This window comes from Choristoneura fumiferana, chromosome 14 (assembly GCF_025370935.1).
Source record: "Choristoneura fumiferana chromosome 14, NRCan_CFum_1, whole genome shotgun sequence".
Classification (NCBI taxonomy): domain Eukaryota; kingdom Metazoa; phylum Arthropoda; class Insecta; order Lepidoptera; family Tortricidae; genus Choristoneura; species Choristoneura fumiferana.
Window position 1 is genome coordinate 12,383,918 of NC_133485.1, and position 23,627 is coordinate 12,407,544.

Here is a 23,627-nt window from a genome sequence, read left to right on the forward strand (position 1 = left end):
GTACTATTATGCCAATACAAATTATGCCAAATCAATTATGCGAAACAATAATAGTCTAAAAAAATTTATGCGATTGAAGGGGGTCCCCTTTTTTCCCAAATGCTTTTTCTCTTTTACCATATACGTTTTTTACTGAAGCTTATTTTCACAGTAGCGTTTTTCCCCAATTTAAATCGACACAGACATAATGTCCGCTCGGAGCTCTGTATTTTTGGTCCTTCGGGCCGAAGCAAACTGAAGATAACCTAAACCTACCTATGTTAAATGTTTCGGAGTCGATTAAAATTGGGAAAAACGCGATTTTGAAAATAAGCTGCAGTAAAAAGCTCTTGTGGAAAAAAGCATTTAAAAAAAAATGCAAATGGAAATTTTTCTTCTCGGAAATAACGATTCTGGTAAATTGATCTAACAAGCTTACGAAATTCGAAAATCGAAGTTCGTATCGTACCGTCCGGAAACAAAAACGGTTTCCCTCATTGGCCCACCATGTAGAACGGACATAAACGCCCATCAATATAATTGTTTTCAGGCTACATAATGGAGTACCTGTCAATCGTGCCGCACGAGTGCAAGTTCGGTCTCGCTGAGACGGGCAAGGTGTTCCAACGGACTGTGACGGAGCTGTCCCAGTTCAGTGCGTACCGGGCGGGGCTGGGCTGGGCGGCGCTGGCGCGCTACGCTGCCAACCTGCTGGCCAGCCGTGGCGCGTCGAGTACCGCGTGTTGCGAGTGAGTGTACTGTACTACCTAGCATTACAATCGTGCTGAAATATCTGCCATCATTATTAAGCGAATTAGCTCGTTGTAGTCACAATGGGGGATGGAAAACAAATGGGCGTTGGGGCTGAAAAGTTTTCGAATGAAGACCGCGGATCGGCAAGTGCAGTGTAGAAGTGTAGAACGTTATCCAACATGGACGGTTAACTTGGTTAAATAAAGCCGCATCATCTTCATCATCATTTCAGCCGTAAGGCGTCCACTGTCTGAGATAGGCCTCCATTAGACCTCCAGTGGCTTCGGTTGGCAGCGGCCTGCATCCACCGTGAACCGCGGCTTTAACCAGGTCATCCGTTTATCTCGTTGGTCGACGTCCTACGTTGCGTTCGAGAACTTTTCGACTCTGATGGCCATCTGTTCTCCGTGCTATACGACCTGCCCATTGCCACTTTAACGAGCTAATTGCGTGCCATATCGGCGTTAGATACATCTTACTAAATTAAGGGGCTGTTTCCATCATTGAGTAATGTTAACTGACGGTTAAATGTGATGCTGTCTATTTGTTTTGTTCGAATAGACGGTTGACGGTTGTTTAAAAGACTGTATAGTAGCTTCCACATTTTTTTTATTTTTATTCTTTAACTCACTCTTTGTCGGACCCTAACTGATTGCTCCTCTCATCTACTCAAAGGTTGACTGGTAGAGATCCCTTAAAGGGATAAGTCCGCTTTTGTACAAGTATCTCAAAGTTTGTCAATTGTGTTTTGTTTATTTTCTTTTGTACAATAAAGAGTTTACATACATACACTAATCAATGGATGCTGAAACAGCCCCTAAGTGTAAAGAACATGAAAAAATTATTATTCCCTTCCAGTTATACTGCGGTTTCTACAAGCACGAGGTGGAAGCGAATATGGTTGGCGCCGAGACTCTACTCCACGCTATGGGCTACAAGCCAGCGGGCGCGGTCGGCTCGCGCTTGACGGCCCGGTGTGTCCCGATATGGCTGCTGCCATATCGCGAGACGCTATTATCGCACAGTGCGAGTGTCAGGTATGCATTACGCGCGGGGAACGTTCAGGTGATAGCTTGTGTGGTAGCTGCGCGCAATGGTTACCGTGCAAGCGCTTACGTGGAATATTGTCGGCGCAGAAACTATTCGAGGTATGGGGTACAAGTTGGTGGTCGGAAGGAACGCGCACCTCGCGCGCTTCATGTTTCGTGTTATGCTAGTGCCATGCGAGATTAATATGCAATTTTGACTATGGATTTCGATATCGATTTTAGTATGTTGTTAAACGTATATTGCTTCCTTGAAAAATGTTACTGGTCAATTGACAAAAAAAACAGCACAAACTTATTCAGGATTATGAAAAATGTACACAGTTGGCAATTCTGAAATTGACAGCGAAGTGATCAGAAAGTAAACTACATTTCAATAGAATCTGCCAATTTTGTACATTTAAGACACCTTAACGTGTGTACTCTTAATTATGTATGTCCCTGTTGTTGTGATTATAATCTAAAAAGAATAAAAAAAGAGTAATCACTGAGACTAGGCAACCCGGTATTCATATTAGTTGGCTGAAGTGTCTACAGCAGTGTTTTTCAAACTTTTCAGGACGCGACCCCCTTGGTTTGAAAAATATTTGGCGACCCCTGCCTACCTCCACTTAAAGTTATTTGTTATCCTACGTTGGTAATACGAACATTAATAATCATGCACAATAACGGTGAGAGTATTTTAAAAATAGCGCGACCCCCTAAAGGACATCCGCGACCTCCCGCGGGTCGCGACCCACCGTTTGAAAAACACTGGTCTACAGGATTGTCAGATTCAATTAAAATGGAGTTTAGATTATTATGTAACATTTGAACGTGTAGTACCGCTCTGTATGCCTTTATATTTAAAGCTCGTAGTGATATGAGGTTGTATCGTTGCAGATAATGTCCGCGGTGTGGGAGCGGTGTGGGGGGCGGGCGGCGCGTGACGTGGGCGGGCGTGGCGCGGGAGCGCGCCGCACGGGCCGCGCCGCCCGCCGCCGCCGCCGCTAGCATACTGCAGCAGGCGCAGCGCAGCAGCACGGTCAGTAACTAGACTAAGGGCGGGCGCGTGACGTGGGCGGGCGTGGCGCGGGAGCGCGCCGCACGGGCCGCGCCGCCCGCCGCCGCCGCCGCTAGCATACTGCAGCAGGCGCAGCCGCAGCAGCACGGTCAGTAACTAGACTAAGGGCGGGCGCGTGACGTGGGCGGGCGTGGCGCGGGAGCGCGCCGCACGGGCCGCGCCGCCCGCCGCCGCCGCCGCTAGCATACTGCAGCAGGCGCAGCCGCAGCAGCACGGTCAGTAACTAGACTAAGGGCGGGCGCGTGACGTGGGCGGGCGTGGCGCGGGAGCGCGCCGCACGGGCCGCGCCGCCCGCCGCCGCCGCCGCTAGCATACTGCAGCAGGCGCAGCCGCAGCAGCACGGTCAGTAACTAGACTAAGGGCGGGCGCGTGACGTGGGCGGGCGTGGCGCGGGAGCGCGCCGCACGGGCCGCGCCGCCCGCCGCCGCCGCCGCTAGCATACTGCAGCAGGCGCAGCCGCAGCAGCACGGTCAGTAACTAGACTAAGGGCGGGCGCGTGACGTGGGCGGGCGTGGCGCGGGAGCGCGCCGCACGGGCCGCGCCGCCCGCCGCCGCCGCCGCTAGCATACTGCAGCAGGCGCAGCCGCAGCAGCACGGTCAGTAACTAGACTAAGGGCGGGCGCGTGACGTGGGCGGGCGTGGCGCGGGAGCGCGCCGCACGGGCCGCGCCGCCCGCCGCCGCCGCCGCTAGCATACTGCAGCAGGCGCAGCCGCAGCAGCACGGTCAGTAACTAGACTAAGGGCGGGCGCGTGACGTGGGCGGGCGTGGCGCGGGAGCGCGCCGCACGGGCCGCGCCGCCCGCCGCCGCCGCCGCTAGCATACTGCAGCAGGCGCAGCCGCAGCAGCACGGTCAGTAACTAGACTAAGGGCGGGCGCGTGACGTGGGCGGGCGTGGCGCGGGAGCGCGCCGCACGGGCCGCGCCGCCCGCCGCCGCCGCCGCTAGCATACTGCAGCAGGCGCAGCCGCAGCAGCACGGTCAGTAACTAGACTAAGGGCGGGCGCGTGACGTGGGCGGGCGTGGCGCGGGAGCGCGCCGCACGGGCCGCGCCGCCCGCCGCCGCCGCCGCCTAGCATACTGCAGCAGGCGCAGCCGCAGCAGCACGCTAGGGGGGCGCGTGTGAGGGGGCGTGGCGGGGCGCGCCGCACGGCAGCGCCGCAGCCGCCGCCGCCGAGCATACTGCAGCAGGCGGCGCAGCAGTCAGTAGACTGGGCGGGGCGTGACGTAGGCGGGCACTAGCAGGGCAGCAGGGGCGCAAGCACGGTCAGTAACTAGACTAAGGGCGGGCGCGTGACGTGGGCGGGCGTGGCGCGGGAGCGCGCCGCACGGGCCGCGCCGCCCGCCGCCGCCGCCGCTAGCATACTGCAGCAGGCGCAGCCGCAGCAGCACGGTCAGTAACTAGACTAAGGGCGGGCGCGTGACGTGGGCGGGCGTGGCGCGGGAGCGCGCCGCACGGGCCGCGCCGCCCGCCGCCGCCGCCGCTAGCATACTGCAGCAGGCGCAGCCGCAGCAGCACGGTCAGTAACTAGACTAAGGGCGGGCGCGTGACGTGGGCGGGCGTGGCGCGGGAGCGCGCCGCACGGGCCGCGCCGCCGCCGCCGCCGCCGCTAGCATACTGCAGCAGGCGCAGCCGCAGCAGCACGGTCAGTAACTAGACTAAGGGCGGGCGCGTGACGTGGGCGGGCGTGGCGCGGGAGCGCGCCGCACGGGCCGCGCCGCCCGCCGCCGCCGCCGCTAGCATACTGCAGCAGGCGCAGCCGCAGCAGCACGGTCAGTAACTAGACTAAGGGCGGGCGCGTGACGTGGGCGGGCGTGGCGCGGGAGCGCGCCGCACGGGCCGCGCCGCCCGCCGCCGCCGCCGCTAGCATACTGCAGCAGGCGCAGCCGCAGCAGCACGGTCAGTAACTAGACTAAGGGCGGGCGCGTGACGTGGGCGGGCGTGGCGCGGGAGCGCGCCGCACGGGCCGCGCCGCCCGCCGCCGCCGCCGCTAGCATACTGCAGCAGGCGCAGCCGCAGCAGCACGGTCAGTAACTAGACTAAGGGCGGGCGCGTGACGTGGGCGGGCGTGGCGCGGGAGCGCGCCGCACGGGCCGCGCCGCCCGCCGCCGCCGCCGCTAGCATACTGCAGCAGGCGCAGCCGCAGCAGCACGGTCAGTAACTAGACTAAGGGCGGGCGCGTGACGTGGGCGGGCGTGGCGCGGGAGCGCGCCGCACGGGCCGCGCCGCCGCCGCCGCCGCCGCAAGCATACTGCAGCAGGCGCAGCCGCAGCAGCACGGTCAGTAACTAGACTATGGGCGGCGCCGCGGGCAGTAAAAAAATCATATAAATAACCTGCTTTGAAATGTATATGATTGGTCAAAGAAAGAGAAATCCGGTCAAAGAAAGTCAGGGAACAGTCAGGGATTTTTTTTTAGTCTTTGTTTTTTGTAAGCAGCAGTGCTTGCACTGTTGTGTTTGGTGTGGAGAGTAAGACAGCCGGTGAAATTACTGGCACTTGAGGTATCCCATCTTAGGCCTCTAGGTTGGCAACGCATCTGCAATCCCCCTGGTGTTGCAGGTGTCTATGGGCGGTGGTAATCTCTTACCATCAAGAGACCCACTCGCTCGTTTGCCATCCAGTCAAATAAAAAATAAAAAACTAAAATTATTTGCCTGTAGGTAATTAATCTAAAATATATAGACGTCGAGAACCCCAAGCGTCCGCGCCGGAGTAGGCAGTTGTCTCCTATAGGGTTGGAGTGGACTTACTTCTCCTCTTTTACTATGATATGATAGTACAGTCAAGGGCAATGATATCGACACGGCCAAAGTTACAAAAACATGTATACACGACTTTATGCACTTAACATTAAGGCCGTGTACACATATTTTTGCAACTTTGGGCGTGTCGATATCTTTTCCCTTGACTTTACCTTGTAAAAGATGTTAAACGCCAGCGTAAAATCCGCCACGTAATAACATGTCATTTGTGCTACTAGTGGCAGCTGGTAATCCACTGGCCTCATTGGCAACTTCCTGTGATGAACTGAACTTTAAGTGATAATTGAACGGTGGTGTGAAATGACCTTTAAGTGATAATAGCTATAATTAGGTTTTTGATTTTTTAAAGTCTTCCTATTATTTTACTTGTTTATTTATATACATTACTTTCTTTCCAGAAATATACTCGAACGTCTCAACAACAGTTCCTTTGGAGCCGATCCAGCCGCGAGTGCGACCAGAAACAGTCTACCACAACACAGCACCCCCCGCTCTTCCAGACGATTCTCCCCCCTCTGAACCCCCTACTACCCTCCCTTACATGTACCCCCCACAAATGGTGCCTCCACAAATGATGTATCCCGTACATCCCGATATGGCCCTTCCACAATGCAACGCCGTCCCTATGATGACGCCATACGGCCCTGTCCCTTACTTCTACCCCGTACAAGCCCCCTACATGATCCCCACTCCAATGTACGCTCCCATAAAACACGCCAACAACGTACCAGTCAATGGATATCCTCCCCAATACAGGTATCCAGCTGTACCGACCGCCCAGCTCATCGAGTTAGATTCACCTTCCATCTATGAAAACGGCAAATACGAGAAAAATCATGAAACTGATAGGAATCATAAGAAACGTCTAGAAGGTTCGCGGAGGAACAGTACTTCGAAATCTGGCTTCAGTGACGTCACACTACCCAGTTTACCGAGGTCGGACACGCAGCCGGCCCTGAGTAAAGCTAGAGAAGACGGCATGGGGACGTATGAGAGCTGGGACTATGTTTTTAGGAACTTATCGAGTAAAAATCAGGAGGCCGACTCGAGGAGTCGGTTCTCTCCCTCTCTCGACAGGGACTCTAGGACACTAGATCGACTTGACAGGGAAGAGAGGAGAGCGAAATACCAGCCGACAACTTTAGACCTAGAAGACGGATTGCAAGCTTTAAACCTTGATCGGTCGTACGATGAGGAAGTATACCGAACAGCGAAGGTTAACGAGAACTTGATGAAACTAAAACAAGAACAGGAGTTAAAGAGAGCCAAGCAGATAGCTAAAAAGCAGTCTGAAGAGAGAAAGGTTAGGAAGTCCATAGAACCAGTTGGTAATCCTAAAGCTGATGCTCTTATCACTCCAAAAGTTGCCCCTGACAAAGTGAGATTATTGACTAAGAAGGATGTTAAAGATAGGAAAGAAGTTATAAAGCACCAAAATTCGATAAATGGTACTGTACCGAACACGGTAGAGGTTAAAAAGGCGAAGAAACCCATGAAGCCGGTCGAGCCGGAGAAACCGCGAAGCAAACCGTACGAGAATGGACACTCTACAGCCCACACATCTAAATCTAATTCTGGTTAGTAACATTTTAACTTAACTTTTAACTACATCCAATGTTGAAGGATCTCGTCATTTCAATCAGTGATAAGTAACAATTGAATGTTTGTGACGCGTGGAGGTATAAAACTCCGTGCTGTTACCGGCTTTATAAGAGGGCGGACAAGCTTACAATTTAAACCTAAGCTATTATGAATAAAAAGAAAAAAAAAACAACACTAGACTTTACCCGCAGCTTCGCACGCGTAATCCATTACATCCGGCTGTTACATTGAAATTCCAGAATTTTATTAAATTGTCATGGGAATTTCCAAAAGTTACATCATGGATTTAAATTTCGCTTAAAATTTCATGTGATAATCGTAGTGGTAGAAATGTTGGAACTTTATCGCGATCCCGTGGGAATATCTGAATAAAAAGTAGCTTATGTGTTATACTGATGTAAGAGGTATATTGTTGTAAAGTTTCATTAAAGTCCGTTCAGTACTTTTTGCATGAAGGAGTAACAAACATCCAGTCAAACTTTCGCATTTATAAATTAGCGTTATTGTCTTTTCCAGTCCGAAGCACAACGCAGCCCAGCTACGACCTGAAGGCGCAGCTGGTAGTGACGCACGCTGGTAGTGACCCTGCGACGAACGGCGGCCGCTGGCAGTGCGCCACCTGCACCTACTCAACAAGCCCGCGCTGCAGGCCTGCGAGATGTGCGGAGTATTGTTACATGCAAGCACTCAGCCGCGCCACGCTCTGAAGCGCGCTGGTAGTGATTGGCAGACCTGCACCTACCTCAACAAGCCCGCGCTGCAGGCCTGCGAGATGTGCGGTGAGTATTGTTACATGCAAGCACTCAACCGCGCCACGCTCTGAAGGCGCGCTGGTAGTGACCCGGACGAAGCGGACGGGGGCGGCGGACGCGCGCCGGCAGCGCTGACGGCGGCCGCTGGCAGTGCGCCACCTCACTACCTCAAGCCCGCGCTGCAGGCCTGCGAGATGTGCGGTGAGTATTGTTACATGCAAGCACTCAACCGCGCCACGCACTGACGGCGCGCTGGTAGTGATTTAGTGGATTTGTACCCCATAAAACTATAATTTTTTCATCACACTTGCTCGTAAACAGTGTCGTAACATGCAGGCTACGGTTCTAACCTCCCAAATAAAACCCTCAACCTTTCTCGTTCTTGTCATGAAACCCGTGGTCGATAAATGAGTCATTGCGCGTACTGATACCGCTGCACGCGCGCCAGCGGCAGGACCACACCACACGCACACGCGGCTCAGGCATATGCTGCCGGAGGGGGAGGGCAATGGGCCAAGAGCGATTTTTGTAAAAATATTAGTTTTTCTTGTACAATATACACTTACTCGCAAATGTGATGAAAAACATTGTGTGTCGCACGGACGGTACTAATACGAACATCGACTCATTAAAGCAAAGACACAATGTACTATAATAAGCATGGCCTACCAATCGCTACAAGCTATATTTAATACAACAGCAATAGATGGCACTTCTATTAACATTTGTTAATTATAAAATGTGAATAAGCCGAATTAAGTAGAAATATTGAGATTAAAATAAGACTAGCATATTTTTAATATACACACATTCACATCAACCTTAATTCAACTCCTTAATTTGAAGATAAGAACACCATAAAAATAATAAATTGAGAATACGAAAGTATAGGCTACATGTGGCTACATTTCAGCTATGAGGCTTTCGTAGTGTTTTTAAAATTGTGACGCTAGATGGCGAATAACCGGAATGCGCTTGCTGGGCTTGCCCCGCGCTTGCACACATTCGTCGAAACTATTTGAGAGAAACATGCCATTCTCTTCTAACGACGTAAATAAGAGACATCATGCGTATCTCCACGTCGTCTAGGCTCAGTTGGTGAGCTTGTTGGTTGTTGTCAGTGTACCGTATCCTTAGTGTCTCACTAGATGGCAATACGTATCGTGTTATTTGTGTTCTCACTGGTGCCATCTATTGGAAAATCGAAGGAAAGAAAAATAGCCAGTTGAATAGCCAGTATTAGGGTGATACCATTTGCTTGTACTAGGTGCTCTTTTATATTATCTACTTGTGATAATAAGTAACTCAGGAGCCGTTACCATGGCAACAAGCTACACTAAAAAGTTGATTGACCCCTATTGTCGCTTGTTCTCAGGCAAGTCGAAGCTGGGCCCGGAGCTAGAGCCGCTCACGACGGGCGGGCGCGAGTGCGGCGCGTGCACGCTGGTCAACGCGCGCGCCGCCGACGCGTGCGCCGCCTGCGGGACCAGCCTGCACCACTGCCCCACCTACATCTAAGACGCTGACCCACAGCCGGCGAACGACAAGCGACCACACCTACAAATTAGATACGAGTTGGCGAGCAGCGAGTGCGTACAGATATATTGCGTACTTACCCCTGTTTCACCAGCCCTTTAATGAATTTATTTGATGGATAAATGTGATGCCGCCTCTGTTTGTTTTGTTTGAATAGACGGAGACGGCATCACATTTAACCGTCAAATAAAATTAATCAATGGATGGTGAAACAGCCCCTTAATGGTTTTCCATCGTGTTTTATCGGAAAAGTTCGTAACAATCGCGCGCTCTCAATTAGCTTCAGTACCCATCGAACAGCCGTTTTGACATTTGACACTAAGGGGCTGTTTCACCATCCATTGATTAGCGTTAACCGACGGTTAAATGTGATGCCGTCTCCGTCTATTCGAATAAAACAAATAGAGACGGCATCACACCTAACCGCCAGTTGACACTAATCAATGGATGGTGAAACAGCACCTAAATTATAAGGTTCCATATTAATGGATGATGTTTCGGGTGCCGTCGTATTCCGATTGAGATCTCACTTCCAAATCTGTAGGTCTGAGTTGGCGAGCAGCGAGAAGCGCGTGCATAGTTCTGTCAGTTTTGTCGCTGGGAAGCGAAGATATGTGCGACGGGCGATTAATGGCGCTGTAAAGTAAAATAGTCGCTGTTTGTTCTCTGCGTGAATTCTGACTTTCAAGCGAGCATCGCTGAGCGAGTTTTATTTTTGATAACTTGTCGCTCCAGGTTCGCGGAGGGAGAGTTCTCGCCGGCAGTGTGAACAGCCGGCGATTAACTATTACTATGTATGTCTGTTTTGCTGATACGGGTGGTTTGTTAGTTTCTTGAGCGAGAAAATAGTCAATAGCTAATCGCTTTCTCGTCGGTGGTGGGACAAGTGCCTAAGCTGGGCCCGGATCCACAGCTCTACCAGACTCGAGCTGGGCCGGAATCTACGGATGCCCTTTATAGTCAGATTAGACCCGAATCCTCAATCACTCATCATCTAGATCCGCACAGGACTCGAATCCGCGACTGCCTTATATCTGGATTCATGCTGGGCCTTATCCTCAGGAGCAGCAAATCGCCAGTGTGATAACGCTCTTAGAGTCTTGCTGGGCCCAAATCTCCTCGGGTATCAGACATCTGGTCTCGCGCTGTCGTATCTGTAGGCACTCTGCTTCTAAGACGATGAGCCGGCTTGACGGGCTAAGATCAGTTCAAGTAAGATTTTTTCGATACCTACGTCCCCTTCTAATTCAACAAAAACGAAAGAGAATTCAAAAAATTTAAAGTGACAAGTCGTCCTCCGATGCGAAGGCGACGCTGTTTCCATAATAATATTGCAGGAGATTCCACTAACACGGTTGCCAATTTACTTCTAATCATTTGTATAGGTTTTTTTACAATGACGATTGACTAGGCCGATTTCGTGGGAGGAGGAATGATGGAGAAAGCATCGAGTCGCTGCGTGATTGGTCGAATTTTCATAGCGTGTGACTAACCAATCAAGCAGTGTAGTGTCTCGTAAATTATAATGGGCTTAGTAGTTAATCGTTGGCTAATGTGGTATATAAATCCTACTTTGGTCAAAAGTTCATTTGCTGGAATCGGTTTGTTGTTTTTAATAGTTTTTTTGTTTTCTACTGGTTTCCATTCATTCCTGTTCGCGCTAATTCGGCATTTTAGTCATATTTTTAAGGTATTATTTTAGGAATATGAAGGCACGTCGTATTGCATTACACTAAAGAGCTGTGAAAACAGACAGTTTTCTATGACTTTTTCGAATTATCTGTTTTTCTTGACAATACTTACTTTACGTGCTCTATGAAGCCAGCTGAGCAGTTAAAGTGCATTAAAACTGTATGCGACACAGGGGCATGCCACAATGCGATACGACGATCCTCCGCAGTAATGTTTCGCTGCTGTCACAGCTTCAACTAGCATATCATTAGTATCAAAATCATTACCATTAAACCTTTCTATTTATAAAGCATTTACGATACTAATTATAGACTTCCGTTCTAACATGACACAAATTTATTAATTACTTGTTTGAGAGATTTAACCCCACGTTATACATTGTTGTTGGTAATTACAAATATCTTATGTCTTTACTCAAACGTTACATTTGCTCATAGATTCGGCTCTGAGGTCTTATTGCCTAACACACTTGGAGTCACAATCGTCTTCACCATTTCTTTCTGTCACACGTTATAAGACGAGGGAAGAAAGAGATGGTGAATGCGATCACGAACGTCAGCGCGTTAGACAATACGGCCTCTGTTGGGCTACTACGAAATTCGAAAATCTATGTTCGTGTCGTGCCATCCCTCTCAATCTCGTATTAAATAATATATGCATAAGCGGGACGGCAAGATACGAAGTTCAATTTCGCACGTCTTAGTATATGATCGGTTCAGAATATCCAGAGGCTATAAACTTTATTTATATGTAAAATAGAATAAATCAGTATTGGACGGTGTATTAAAATGAAAAAAGGGTATTTATTTTCTTTCATTATACAGGGTAAACATTGGTAAAAGTAAAACTAGTGAACGATACAATTGATGTTATACAAATTATTATTTTGCGAAGCTGAAGTTATATACGGTTTTGTCGAAATGCGGGCACGAACCAATGGGTAGTCTGCTTTTGTATGAAGCTTTTTAATTATCACGTCAAGCTGACGCCACGCCGCGCCCACAGTTCGACGAAACGTGAAGGTGTACGGAGCAAGCGATCAGTCGTTAGACGGCGAGCTGTCATAATATTGTAATAAATAATAATAGTGTTCGTTTATTCGCCTTCTAAAAATGCTTTAATGTTAGTTGGAAATTAGATAATGCTTTTATTTTTGTTTTTTTAATAAATTATTGATCTGTGTATATAACTGTTAGAGATTGTAAATAGTAGATTTAAAAAATATATTTATTTAGAACGCAGGTGGTTTCGAAGTATTTATATATAAATAGTAAATCTTATAGCGGTACCTTATAAATTGTTGCAAGTAACGGGGAATAACATAGAATCATTTAAAGGGTGCATTGATTGTTAAACACTAATGTAATTTTATGGTCACGTTTTATACAAAGTAACCTATGCATTAAGGCGGATAGATTTAACAGTGACTACGGCCCGTTAGCAACAGGCGCCTCTTAGTTTTTGTGAAAAGCTGAAAACCGATGCAACATAATGGGGGTGTCTTGGCAGGTGAAGGCCTTTCAGACTTGCTTGCAATTGGATTTATTTTGATTGTGTATCTAATCACGTACATAACGGGCACGTATCTGAATATCGAAAGTTGAAATATCGATGGTTAAAATATCGACCGTCAAAATATCGAACCTAACCTAACCTAACCTACGCTACTTTCTATATTTTGACCGTCGACTTTTTAATTTTATAATTATTTTCGATATTCAGATACGTCCCCAACATGACACAAATGTCAAAGTTGTCAAGGGCCTTACACGAGGACGATTCTAGCGCCAACTTGCCACAGACCCTCATTAAATAGTAACAAAAAACTGGTATACCACGCGCCATATAAATCTGCCTAAAAGTTCATTACTTAATACTCAGTTTTGACGCATTTTTAGATACATTTTTTATGCGACGTCTTTACGTTACTCCTGGATTGTGTTCGAATCGCTTAACGGTATAGTGCCTATTCAATTATTGGAATTATACCTTTGTAGTTTTTGTGGTAATAGTCGTGGCAATGAACTTTTAGGCATAGTTAGGCGGCGGAAGGTATAGGAGTAATTTTTTAGGACAAATTGCCAATAGATTGGTTAGATATTTCACACAAGATTGAACACATCAGCAGAAATAGCTGAAGTGGTAAAAAACTCAAAATAATAATATATGTTCATATAAATAATATATACATAATCTCTTATTTTTGACACTACTTTTTCATTCTAAACAACAGGCTGACTAGTTGCTAACTGGACGTGATTACGTGTGAAATATTCCGTGACCTGAGAATAAAAAGGTTCTATCTACAACGAAGGTGGAGAGAACAACTCAATGGCAGCGCTCAAGGCTTCAAATACTTGGAAATACTAGATGAACACTTTTTATTCTTAGGTAACGGTGGCAGAAAAGTGATCTGCGTATAATATGCACAGTGTAAACATAAATATAGCTATCATGTCAAACCACTGAGGACGTGTATTTTTCTATAATAAAAAGTAGTTTATCAAGCGACGTAAGCAGCGCTTTAAATTAAAATGCGTTTAGTTGATCGGACGACATTAAATTCATAATTGTAATAGGTCAGATGGAATGACATTTTGCAGATAGAAGAAAATATTATGTACCTACTAAAATAATAAACTATTGTTTTATTAATTGAGTGTTGTTATTTCCTTATTTAGTTTCGAGTGCTTGAAACTCGTTACCATCGCCATCGTTCGGGCGAGACGATCTAGGTACTTAAGAATATGTGAGACTAGCGTTTACCCGCGGCTTTGCACGTGTAAATCATTACATACAGCAGTTGAATTGAAATTCCGGGATTGCCAAATTTCCAGCGGTTTTTATTTCGAGATTCCCGTGGGAATATCGGGATAAAAAGTAGCCTGTTATTCCAGATGTCCAACTATATACGTACCAAATTTCATGACTAAGCCCAGCGGTTATTAGTTCGAGATTTTATCCCTATCCCGTGGGAAATTTGGGACAAAAAGCAGCCTATGTGTTATTCCAGATTTCCAGCTATCTACGTGGTTGACATTTCAAGATTTTATCCCTATCCCGTGGGAATATCGGTATAAAAAGTATCCTATGTTTTAATCCAGGTTATAAACTAACTTTTTGCCAAATTTCATCTAAATCCGTCCAGCCGTTTCAGCGTGAAGAAGTAACAAACATACTCACTCACTCACAAACTTTCACATAAATTAGTAGGAAGTAGGATTACCTGTACTTTGCTGTCTAAAGAAGATATTTTAAGTTAAAAGTTTCGTCTGTCCCGAATATTGGATTGAGACTGTACTTGTACTAGCTTACAATTTTTATTTTATTTTGTGGTAGGTACGATTCCAATGTTACATTACAGGTAGGAATAGTTAATAAATAATAATAAATAAATATCATGGGACACTTGACACCAAATTGACCTAGTCCCAAACCAAGCAAAGCTTGTACTATGGGTACTAGGCAACTGATAAACATACTTATATAGATAAATACATACTTAAATTAAATACATATTAAACATCCAAGACTCGAGAACAAACATTCGTAATGAAATATAAATTGTGTCGAACTGGTAAGTCGTTAGGAAAATGAGAAAAAGAGTACGTACAATTAAGTTTATTAATCTTTTGAGAGTCCAATCACATCACAATCACATTTTCGAGTACTTTCAATCTTTGTAAATTATCACGTTGACTTAATTTAATAGTGGTCGCTGTGTCCGTATCCGCCATGATCGCCGTGTCCGCCGTGGCCGCCGTGGCCGTAATCTTCGCCACCGTGGCCAAATCCACCACTGCCGTGTCCCTTGTGACCTCCGTCAAAGCCATGGCTGTCGTGACCGTGTCCTCCGTGGCTTTCATGGCCATGGCTGCCATGACCATGTCCTCCGTGGCTTTCAAAGCCATGGCTATCATGACCGCCGTGTCCCCCATGGCCTTCATAGCCATGGCTATCATGACCGCCTTGTCCATGCTCGTACCCACCGTGGCCGCCATTACCTATAGAAAATAAACATGAATACAAATCCAATGTCTTAAATACCTTGGGCACTGTCTGTCTACTTTTACTGTCTGTCTGTCACCCATGAGAATCAGCTACCTAGTCCATTGTCAACCTTTAAGGGAGCAATGTACTCGTATTTTTTTCTTAAAGGCCCCGATGTCATAGTACATAATATAATAAATATTACCACGAATAAGAATAAGAAATCTTTACGAAACCTCTATGAATGTTAAAACTGGTATCGGTCCCGAAACCGGAAGTAATAAATAGGCAGGTAGGTACTGCAAGGCTACTACGAAACTCGAAGTTCGTATCGTACCGTCCCTCTCGCTCTCGCATTAAATAGTATAAGTGTCAGAGGGAGCGCACGACACGAACTTCGAGTTTCGTAGTAGCCCTGCTGAACAAGTGTAGTCGTAAGTACTTATTAAAATCCGTTGATAAAAAAAATGGGATTCACGAACGGGAAACCATTTTTGGAATCACCTCACTCAACATTTTTTAAAATCTGTACTAAACAGCTCAACTAAAATTTTCGACTTGTTGATGAGACATTTGATTACTTGTTGTTGAGACATTTGATTACTTACGTCGAAAAGAAACTTGACTCAGCATTAGGTATGCCCGGTATGCCGCAGTATACGTGCCTAATTGATCGTATTTTTCTGTTACTCTACCATTACCAGAATAGGAGCGTTTTTTTTTTATTTGACTGGGTGGCAAACGAGCAAGTGGGTCTCCTGATGCTAAGAGATCACCACCGCCCATAAACATCTGCAACACCAGGGGTATTGCAGATGCGTTGCCAACCTAGAGGCCTAAGATGGGATACCTCAAGTGCCAGTAATTTCACCGGCTGTCTTACTCTCCACGCCGAAACACAACAGTGCAAGCACTGCAGCTTCACGGCAGGATTAGCGAGCAAGATGGTGGTATCAATCCGGGTGGACCTTGCACCTTTCACCTGCCAACCTGCCTGCCTGCCTGTCTGTACCCGTGGTCTGCACTAACTACTCATAGTTTTTTTTAATAAATAAATGATGCTGTCTGGTGCATGACATTACTGAAGCACATAGATATTAGCCACTTGTACAAACACCAGCAACAATATCTGACACAACAAGCGTGCATAAATATCTGATACAACTCTATTTCTAGGGCCGTAAGGACGTGTCAGATATTTTTGCACGCTCCGCTGTGGCAGATATTAATGCTGGTGACTGTACTCTCCTACCTCTATGCTGAAGCAGGACTGACCGTTTCAGTAAGTTTTATGCTTTTATGCTATGATATGTTTTCAAATTGCTGTCATTTTTAAATATTTTTCTTGAGCTTACCAGGCATTGCCATCGCTGCCGCAACCAGCACCGCTACGATTATCTGTAAATAAAATATAATGTATTTTAAATTAAAACATGATCAGAAACACACCATTTTTATAGCCTACTCTTGACTAAGTACTCCAGTAACACAAGCTTTCCTTCTTTTTTTTTTTTAGGACATTTTCTTTGGCTGGCTTGCTGTTTGCTGTCTGTACTTCCTTTGTCACCCAATCTAATAAAAGTTTGTATTTTTTTTTACATTGCACCGAAGAAAGTAAGTTTTCGTAATTAAATTTTTGAAAATATTGCTTACGTCATGTCAAATCTGAGCCCTTTTAATATATGATAGTTACACGTATACACGTAATATCTTTTATAAAAAAAATTACCAAGAATTTAGCCATTTTGCTTAGGTGCAGACTCTATCGAAGCTGGTTCACACTGTATCAAGTAAAGCTTCTACTAGCCTTAAATACCCTTTTGAAAACGACTCATCTCGTACTGACCTCTACCTAATGACTTCCAGTTGTTTTGTTTGACGACGCGCGTGTTGGTGTTTTAACCGACTTCAAAAAAGGAGGAGGTTATCGATGATCTATTTTATAGAATAACATTATCCACACATATATTTTATTAGGTACCTTTTAATTGGAACACTAGCTAAAATAGGAAAAAAAGTTTAAAATTCAAAATATGCAACACCAAAGTAGAGTAGAAGTATTTACGTACTTATTGTTGGTACGCCAGGTGCCAGGTGTTGCAAGATATCGATTTATTTTTTACACTGACTGCCTATTGCTTCTTTAGGATCCGCCTAATTACCCTTTGACATAACTATCACAAACATTATGCAAAATGCCATCGTGTTTCAAACTCTACAAGTTCATTCTCAAAGCAAAACATCTATTGCCAAATAAATTAAATGTTGAATATGTGCACTTATTTTCTTCAAATTCAAATCATTTATTCAGTAAATAGGCCGCAATGGGCACTTTTAGACACGTCATTTTTTAAACTAACAGCGCTTTCGAAAAGACCATCATTGCCAAGAAGAATGCGCCGCAAGAAACTTGGTAGAAAGTTATTTTTTCAAAATAAAATAATGACAAATAAAATACTTAAAAATTACAGTATAAAATTAAAGAAAAAAATTCCAAAAAGAATAATAATTATAGAGGGATGCATGGGGTCCCTTAGTTATAAAACTAAACACTAACTATATCTGCGTTCAGTGGAAGTGTAGAGCTTCCACCGTCATAAATAAAAGAATAATAATTTGATTCTGAAATATACATTTCAGTGTAGGTACAGTCTTAAGTGTATTTACAGTCAATGGTAACCTAGGTTGCCATAGCTAAAGCTACCACATTAATTTCTACTTCCTCTAGTTATTGGGTAGACACACTTAGTACCTACTAGTAAGTTTTTGAAGAAAACGGTCGTTATAGACGGACAGCGAAGTGATCGTAAAAGGGTTCCCTTTTTCCTTTTGAGGGACGGAATTCTTAAAATTAAAAAAAACCGGCCAAGACCGTGTCGGACACACCCAAGATAGGGTTCCGTTACGAAAAACGACGATAACGACGACGATGATGACGCTCGATTTTAATGAAAATGTGTACTTTAACGTTGAATATTTCACAAATAGATTACTGAATCGAAAAATCGTCTTCACAACTTCGCAATGATTTAAGACCTATAACAAAAAAACATCCCCACTTTACGTCTATGGGAGGTAGGCCCCTAAACATTAAAAAAAAATTGCCATTTTGGCTACGGAACCCTATAAATAGATTCCATTTGATGGCTTATTGTCTAACGCACTCAGAATCACAATCGCTTTCACCACTTCTTTCTGTCGTGCGGTATAAGACGAGGGTAGAAAGAGACGGTGAATGCTATCGCGCCCTCACCCAGGCCTCAAGAGACTTCGAAAGAACTTTTTACAAAACAGAAATGTAACAAGATCAATTTCTCTCCAAGTTTAATAGGTAAGTCCCCATCGTGTTTACTTTGTCCATTTCCCTCAGTTCTTTTTCCTTATAATATAAGATGCTTCCATCCAAGCCTTTATTGTTGTTTGGTGTCACCGGTTATGGTAATTATAACGACAGTCTGAACCAGTCCTGGAGCCGCGCCGTGACAAAAGGACAAACTTTAATACTTTACTATGCTAATGTTGTTGTTAATTAAATCTTGTTTTTCGAGTACTGGCTAAGGATTAAGGTAAATGTCCCATACATACATAGGTAAAATGTACGTATAAGCAATTGAAATGTATTTTATCTAAATTACATACAAGGAAAAAAATCTATCAATCTATTTAAGAAATCAAGTATCAGTATTATAACGACTAAATTGAAAGTACAGTCACCAGCATTAATATCTGCCACAGCGGAGCGTGCCAAAAATATCTGACACGTCCTTCCGGCCCTAGAAATAGAGTTGTATCAGATATTTATGCACGCTTGTTTTGTCAAGATATTGGTGCTGGTGACTGTACCTTACGATACGATACTCGAAACTGTCAGTCGCGCACTAGACCCCGCCCATACAATGAGTGCTCGAAACTTAAATTTAAAATTTTGGGATCGAACCATGTGCATAAACAAGGAAATAGCCCACCTCACTGCAGAGAAATATCTTCAATATCAGTGTCTTTACGTAGATGTCATCATCATCCCAGCCTATATACGTCCCACTGCAGGGCACAGGCCTCCCCTCAGAATGAGAGGGCTTGGGCAGTAGTTCCCACGCGGGCCCAGTGCGGATTGGGAACTTCACACACACCATTGAATTGCTTCGCAGGTTTGTGCAGGTTTCCTCACGATGTTTTTCCTTCACCGTAAAGCTCGTGGTAAATTTCAAATGTAAGTCCGCACATGAATTTCGAAAAACTCAGAGGTGCGAGCCGGGGTTTGAACCCACGATCCTCTGCTTGAGAGGCCATAGGTCAAACCACTCTGCCACCACGGCTTCAATTCAATTCTAGGATTTTATATGAAGCTCAGCCGCGGTTAACTTTGATTAACAAAGTACTTAAGCAAATTGTAGTTAATACTAGACAAAAACTACAATGACTTTTCTTAAGCGAGGTATGTATACTAGGTTTGGATAGGTATTTAACTAAATGTAAACAAACTTCAGCTGCCAGATTATGCACATTCAAGGATTTTAAACATTTTACTCACGTATCTATCATTGTAATACAAACTAGACTAGTGTATTTCAATACAGAAGTGTAAATATTTAGATAGTTCAATGGGGGAATTTCAATATTTAAGACACCATTTGAAGTTGTTTTGTTTACATTTAGTTGAATACCTATCCAAACCAAGTATAGGTAGCAGTGGCGAAGGGTCCATAGAACCCTATTCCCACCGGCTTGCCTAATACTTACAAAATATCTAGAACAGCAAGACATACAGAATTTATGATAGATGTAAGCGATTTTTGCTTCGGCTTTACCTCGGAAACATTCGACGCTATGCCCATAGATGAGAGTGTGTATACTGGTAATATGCTATACCACTGGTATGCATGCAGATTACATACACTAAGGGTACAGCTCTCCGGTATGCCTGAACTTCTTTTTGTCGTAATACACGCTCCGATTTGAAAGCATATGGAAAGGCGAAGATAAAAGTCCAATTGAATTTAACTTTTAATAGTGTTTCCATGGGTTCCTAAACAATTCATTTAACGTAAAAAAGTCATAATGTTAAAATAGAAGTCTCTTAAAACTGCAATAAATTGACTCACGAAATAGTGGTCATCTTATTTTTTGTTGGTCCCCTGTTTCCAAGCGTGACCCATTCAAAACGTGGCCAGCTCAAAAATTCTTAGTACTAATGGGTCCCGACTGTTGAACTATAAGTTAGCTACTTAACAGAGTTCTAGGCAACTAGACTTGTTTTCTTCTTTTTAGTATTTTTTAAGGCAGTCGGGTTTTTAGATTTTTTAAATTTTGCTGTTTTTTTAATAATATAATAATGATGCTTTCTTTACTTAAGTACTTAATACCCTTTCCAATATTTATGATTTTTATTACAAGATTATCATCAGCTACTCTGGAAACCTTTATCACGAAATAGGAGTCAAAATAGGGTCACAAATAAATTAATATAAAAAAGTTCGAACTAAAATTATACCTTACCTAAAATAAATGCAATTATTACTGCCAAATTACCAATATCCATAACTGAAAAGCATTCAAAGTAGGTATTATCATGTTCAGGAATCATAAGAAAAAATAACGCATTCTGAAGACCCTTAACATGCCGACGTATGAGACATTTACCTACAACGTTCCTTTTTGTTCGTTTTGTGTTTGAAAACTTGTAGCCTTACCATGACGTAATCATATCTATTATGGTCCCCTGCCAGAAATAAATGGCAATTTAATGTAGAAAAAGGAAAAAGATTTTAATTCGGGCAAAATTCGACACTAAGTTCCCACTAATATTATAAATGCGAAAGTTTGTAAGTCTGTTTCTTTATTTATTTGTTACTTCATCACATCTAAACTGCTAAGCTGATTTAGATGTAATTCGGTATACAGGTAGTTTGAGTCTCGGGGAAGAACATAGGATAGTTTTGATCCCGGAAAATTGCATAGTTCCCGCGGAATAGCGATAAACGAGTTCTACGCAGACGGAGTCGCGGGTAACAGGCTAGTAATACGTAATACTTAACAACCAAAAAATACATTACGTAATCTCACCCCCGAAAAAGCCCTAATACAAGGACTAATACATATCTAAGGGCTACAGGCAGCATGTTGCTGCGGCCAACTGCAGCGCTGAGCTCAGCGCTGAGTGTTGAGCTCAGTTTCGTCGTGTCAAACAAAACATATGGAACTGTCAAGCGTAAACCCCCGACACGTTATGCGCTTAAGGTGGGCCGCAGGCCGCACCAAATAAACACAACTGAAATTATCATAAATTTGCCAGGTTTTCGTTATCTCTATGCAGTCAGTAGGACCTTGTGCAAGGTCCGCCCGGATTGCTACCACCGACTTGCTCGCTAATCCTGCCGTGAAGCAGCAGTGCTTGCACTGTTCTGTTTCGACGTGGAGAGTAAGACAGCCGGTGAAATTACTGGCACTAGAGGTATCACATCATAGGCCTCTAGGTTGGCAACGCATCCGCAATACCCCTGGTGTCGCAGATGTTTATGGGCGGAGGTGATCTCTTACCCTCAGGAGACCCACTTGCTCGATTGTCATCCAGTCGAATAAAGTAAAATAAAATAAATAAATAGGTCGCTGGCGGGTCGCATGTATGTAAGTATTCTACAGCGGGCCACATGTGGCCCGCGGGCCTCGGTCTGTGCATCTTAATCAAGTGCTAGAACCGGCACTAGGTATACCTGCTGTGCCGTACTGTGTGTACTGTGTGACATTTACTGGAGAGCAAACCAAACTTAAAATACTGTAGGTATGTACAGTTTATAAGGTTTTAAGCTTGTTTACCTGTTTACGAGTACATCACAAATCTGTCGGGCCAATGAACCAATGTCACAGATTGCTAAGCGTTCCAAATTAATGAAACAGGTTTCAAATCGTTTTTTCCGCTTCATTTGTTTATAGCTATTTGACAATGATATTACTAGGTTATCACTACCATGTCATGTGTTTACTATAAAATTATAAAATTAACTACAGGTTAAAATGACGCAACATATTTTTTTTTCAGATTTAGGTAATACTGGTTCTCCTTAATCAGAACCACGACCACTCTTGATTTCGACGAAGAAAGAAAGTCTCAAATTTTCCATAACAATTTTGTTCCATTTCGTAACGATATGAAAAGAAGTCACAAAATTGACAAAAAAATTAGGGACACTTTTTTTCTTCGTCTAAATCTAGTACTCGTAATTCGGAGTAAGGAGAATCCAGAATTAGGTAATTAAAAAAAAAGTTTGTTTCGCCATTTAAAGTAAAAATGCTCAATTATAGGATCCATACTATAGCTTTTAGCCGTGGCTTCACTCGCATGAAGTATTAGATCCAGGAGGTGAATTGAAATCCCGGGATTTCACTTCACTGAATTCCCAAGAGAATTTGTAAAATACTATCACGGGGGGGGGGGGGGGCTACTACGAAATCCGAAATATCGAAGTTCCTATCGTACCGTCCCTCTCACTCTCGTATTAAATAATATAAGCGTGAGCGTGCACTTCGTAGTATAGGGCGTGAGGCCGTATTGCTTAACGTTTCTGCCGCTCGCGATCGCAATCAAATGACGTTTTTAGGGTTCCGTACTTATAGTTTCGCCATGTCTGTCTGTCCGTCCGCGGCTGTGCTCAGGGACTATCAGTGCTAGAAAGCTGTAATTTTGCACGAATGTATATGTAAACTATGCCGACAAAATAGTACATTAAAAAATTCAAAAAAATTTTTTTTCGGAGTATTTCCCATAGGCGTAATGTGGGGGTGATTTTTTTTCTCATCCAATCTTGTAGTGTGGGGTATCGTTGGATAAGTCTCTTAAAACGGTCATTAGGGGGTTGCGAAACGATTTTTAGATTCAGTGATTAGTTTGCAAATTATTCAATTTTAAAGTGCAAATTTTCATTAAAATCGTCCCCCCCACCCCTCTAAAATCTAAACCGGTGGGTGGAAAAATTTGAAAAAATTTAGGATGGTAGTAAGTATATCAAACTTACAAGGAAAACTATAACGGTTAAGTTTGCTTGAGAATTATTAGTAGTTTAAGAGTAAATAGCATCCTAAGGTATAAAATATACCTAAACTATATATTCCGTACAAAATACGAAATCCTTAGAAAAATATTTCTTAATTTTTTCGTAATGGCTCCGGAACCCTATTTCGGGCGTATCCAACACGCCCTTGGCCGGTTTTGTATGCGAAATCTGTCATTTAATTGCGATCGCGAGCCTCAGAAACGTTAGGCAATACTGCCTCCGGTCCTCCTTATCGTCTTGCTTAGAAAACACCTGTATCTAACGACTACGCTACGGCATAGATGTCGCTAGCGTCACTGCTTAAGTGACTAAGTAAGAAACAAACAAGCTGAGATATGAGGTGCATAGGGGAAATTCGTGTCGGTACCGTTGACCATCAGTGGTGTAGCAGTATAGCACGCGGT

General features: G+C 44.5%; 1 protein-coding gene and 1 pseudogene across 1 annotated transcript; one reads left to right on the forward strand and one right to left on the reverse strand.

Moving 5' to 3' along the window:
* The first annotated feature begins 533 nt into the window (after positions 1-533).
* On the forward strand, positions 534-13,840 carry LOC141435017 (uncharacterized; annotated as a pseudogene).
* Positions 13,841-14,791: 951 nt separating this feature from the next.
* Positions 14,792-16,994, reverse strand: LOC141435188 (uncharacterized). Its single transcript, XM_074097796.1, has 3 exons — positions 16,905-16,994; positions 16,531-16,573; positions 14,792-15,189 (listed from the first exon to the last, which is right to left on the reverse strand). The coding sequence occupies exons 1-3, from the start codon at positions 16,917-16,919 to the stop codon at positions 14,891-14,893; spliced, it is 357 nt and encodes a 118-aa protein (XP_073953897.1). The 5' UTR covers positions 16,920-16,994; the 3' UTR covers positions 14,792-14,890.
* Between the last annotated feature and the right edge of the window lie 6,633 nt (positions 16,995-23,627).

What these genes read in the sequence shown, in the direction of transcription:
- LOC141435188 (XM_074097796.1), bottom strand. An exon ending in GGCAGCGATGGCAATGCCTG is followed by an intron (nt 15,190 to 16,530) that starts GTAAGCTCAAGA and finishes TATTTTCTATAG; the next exon opens with GTAATGGCGGCCACGGTGGG.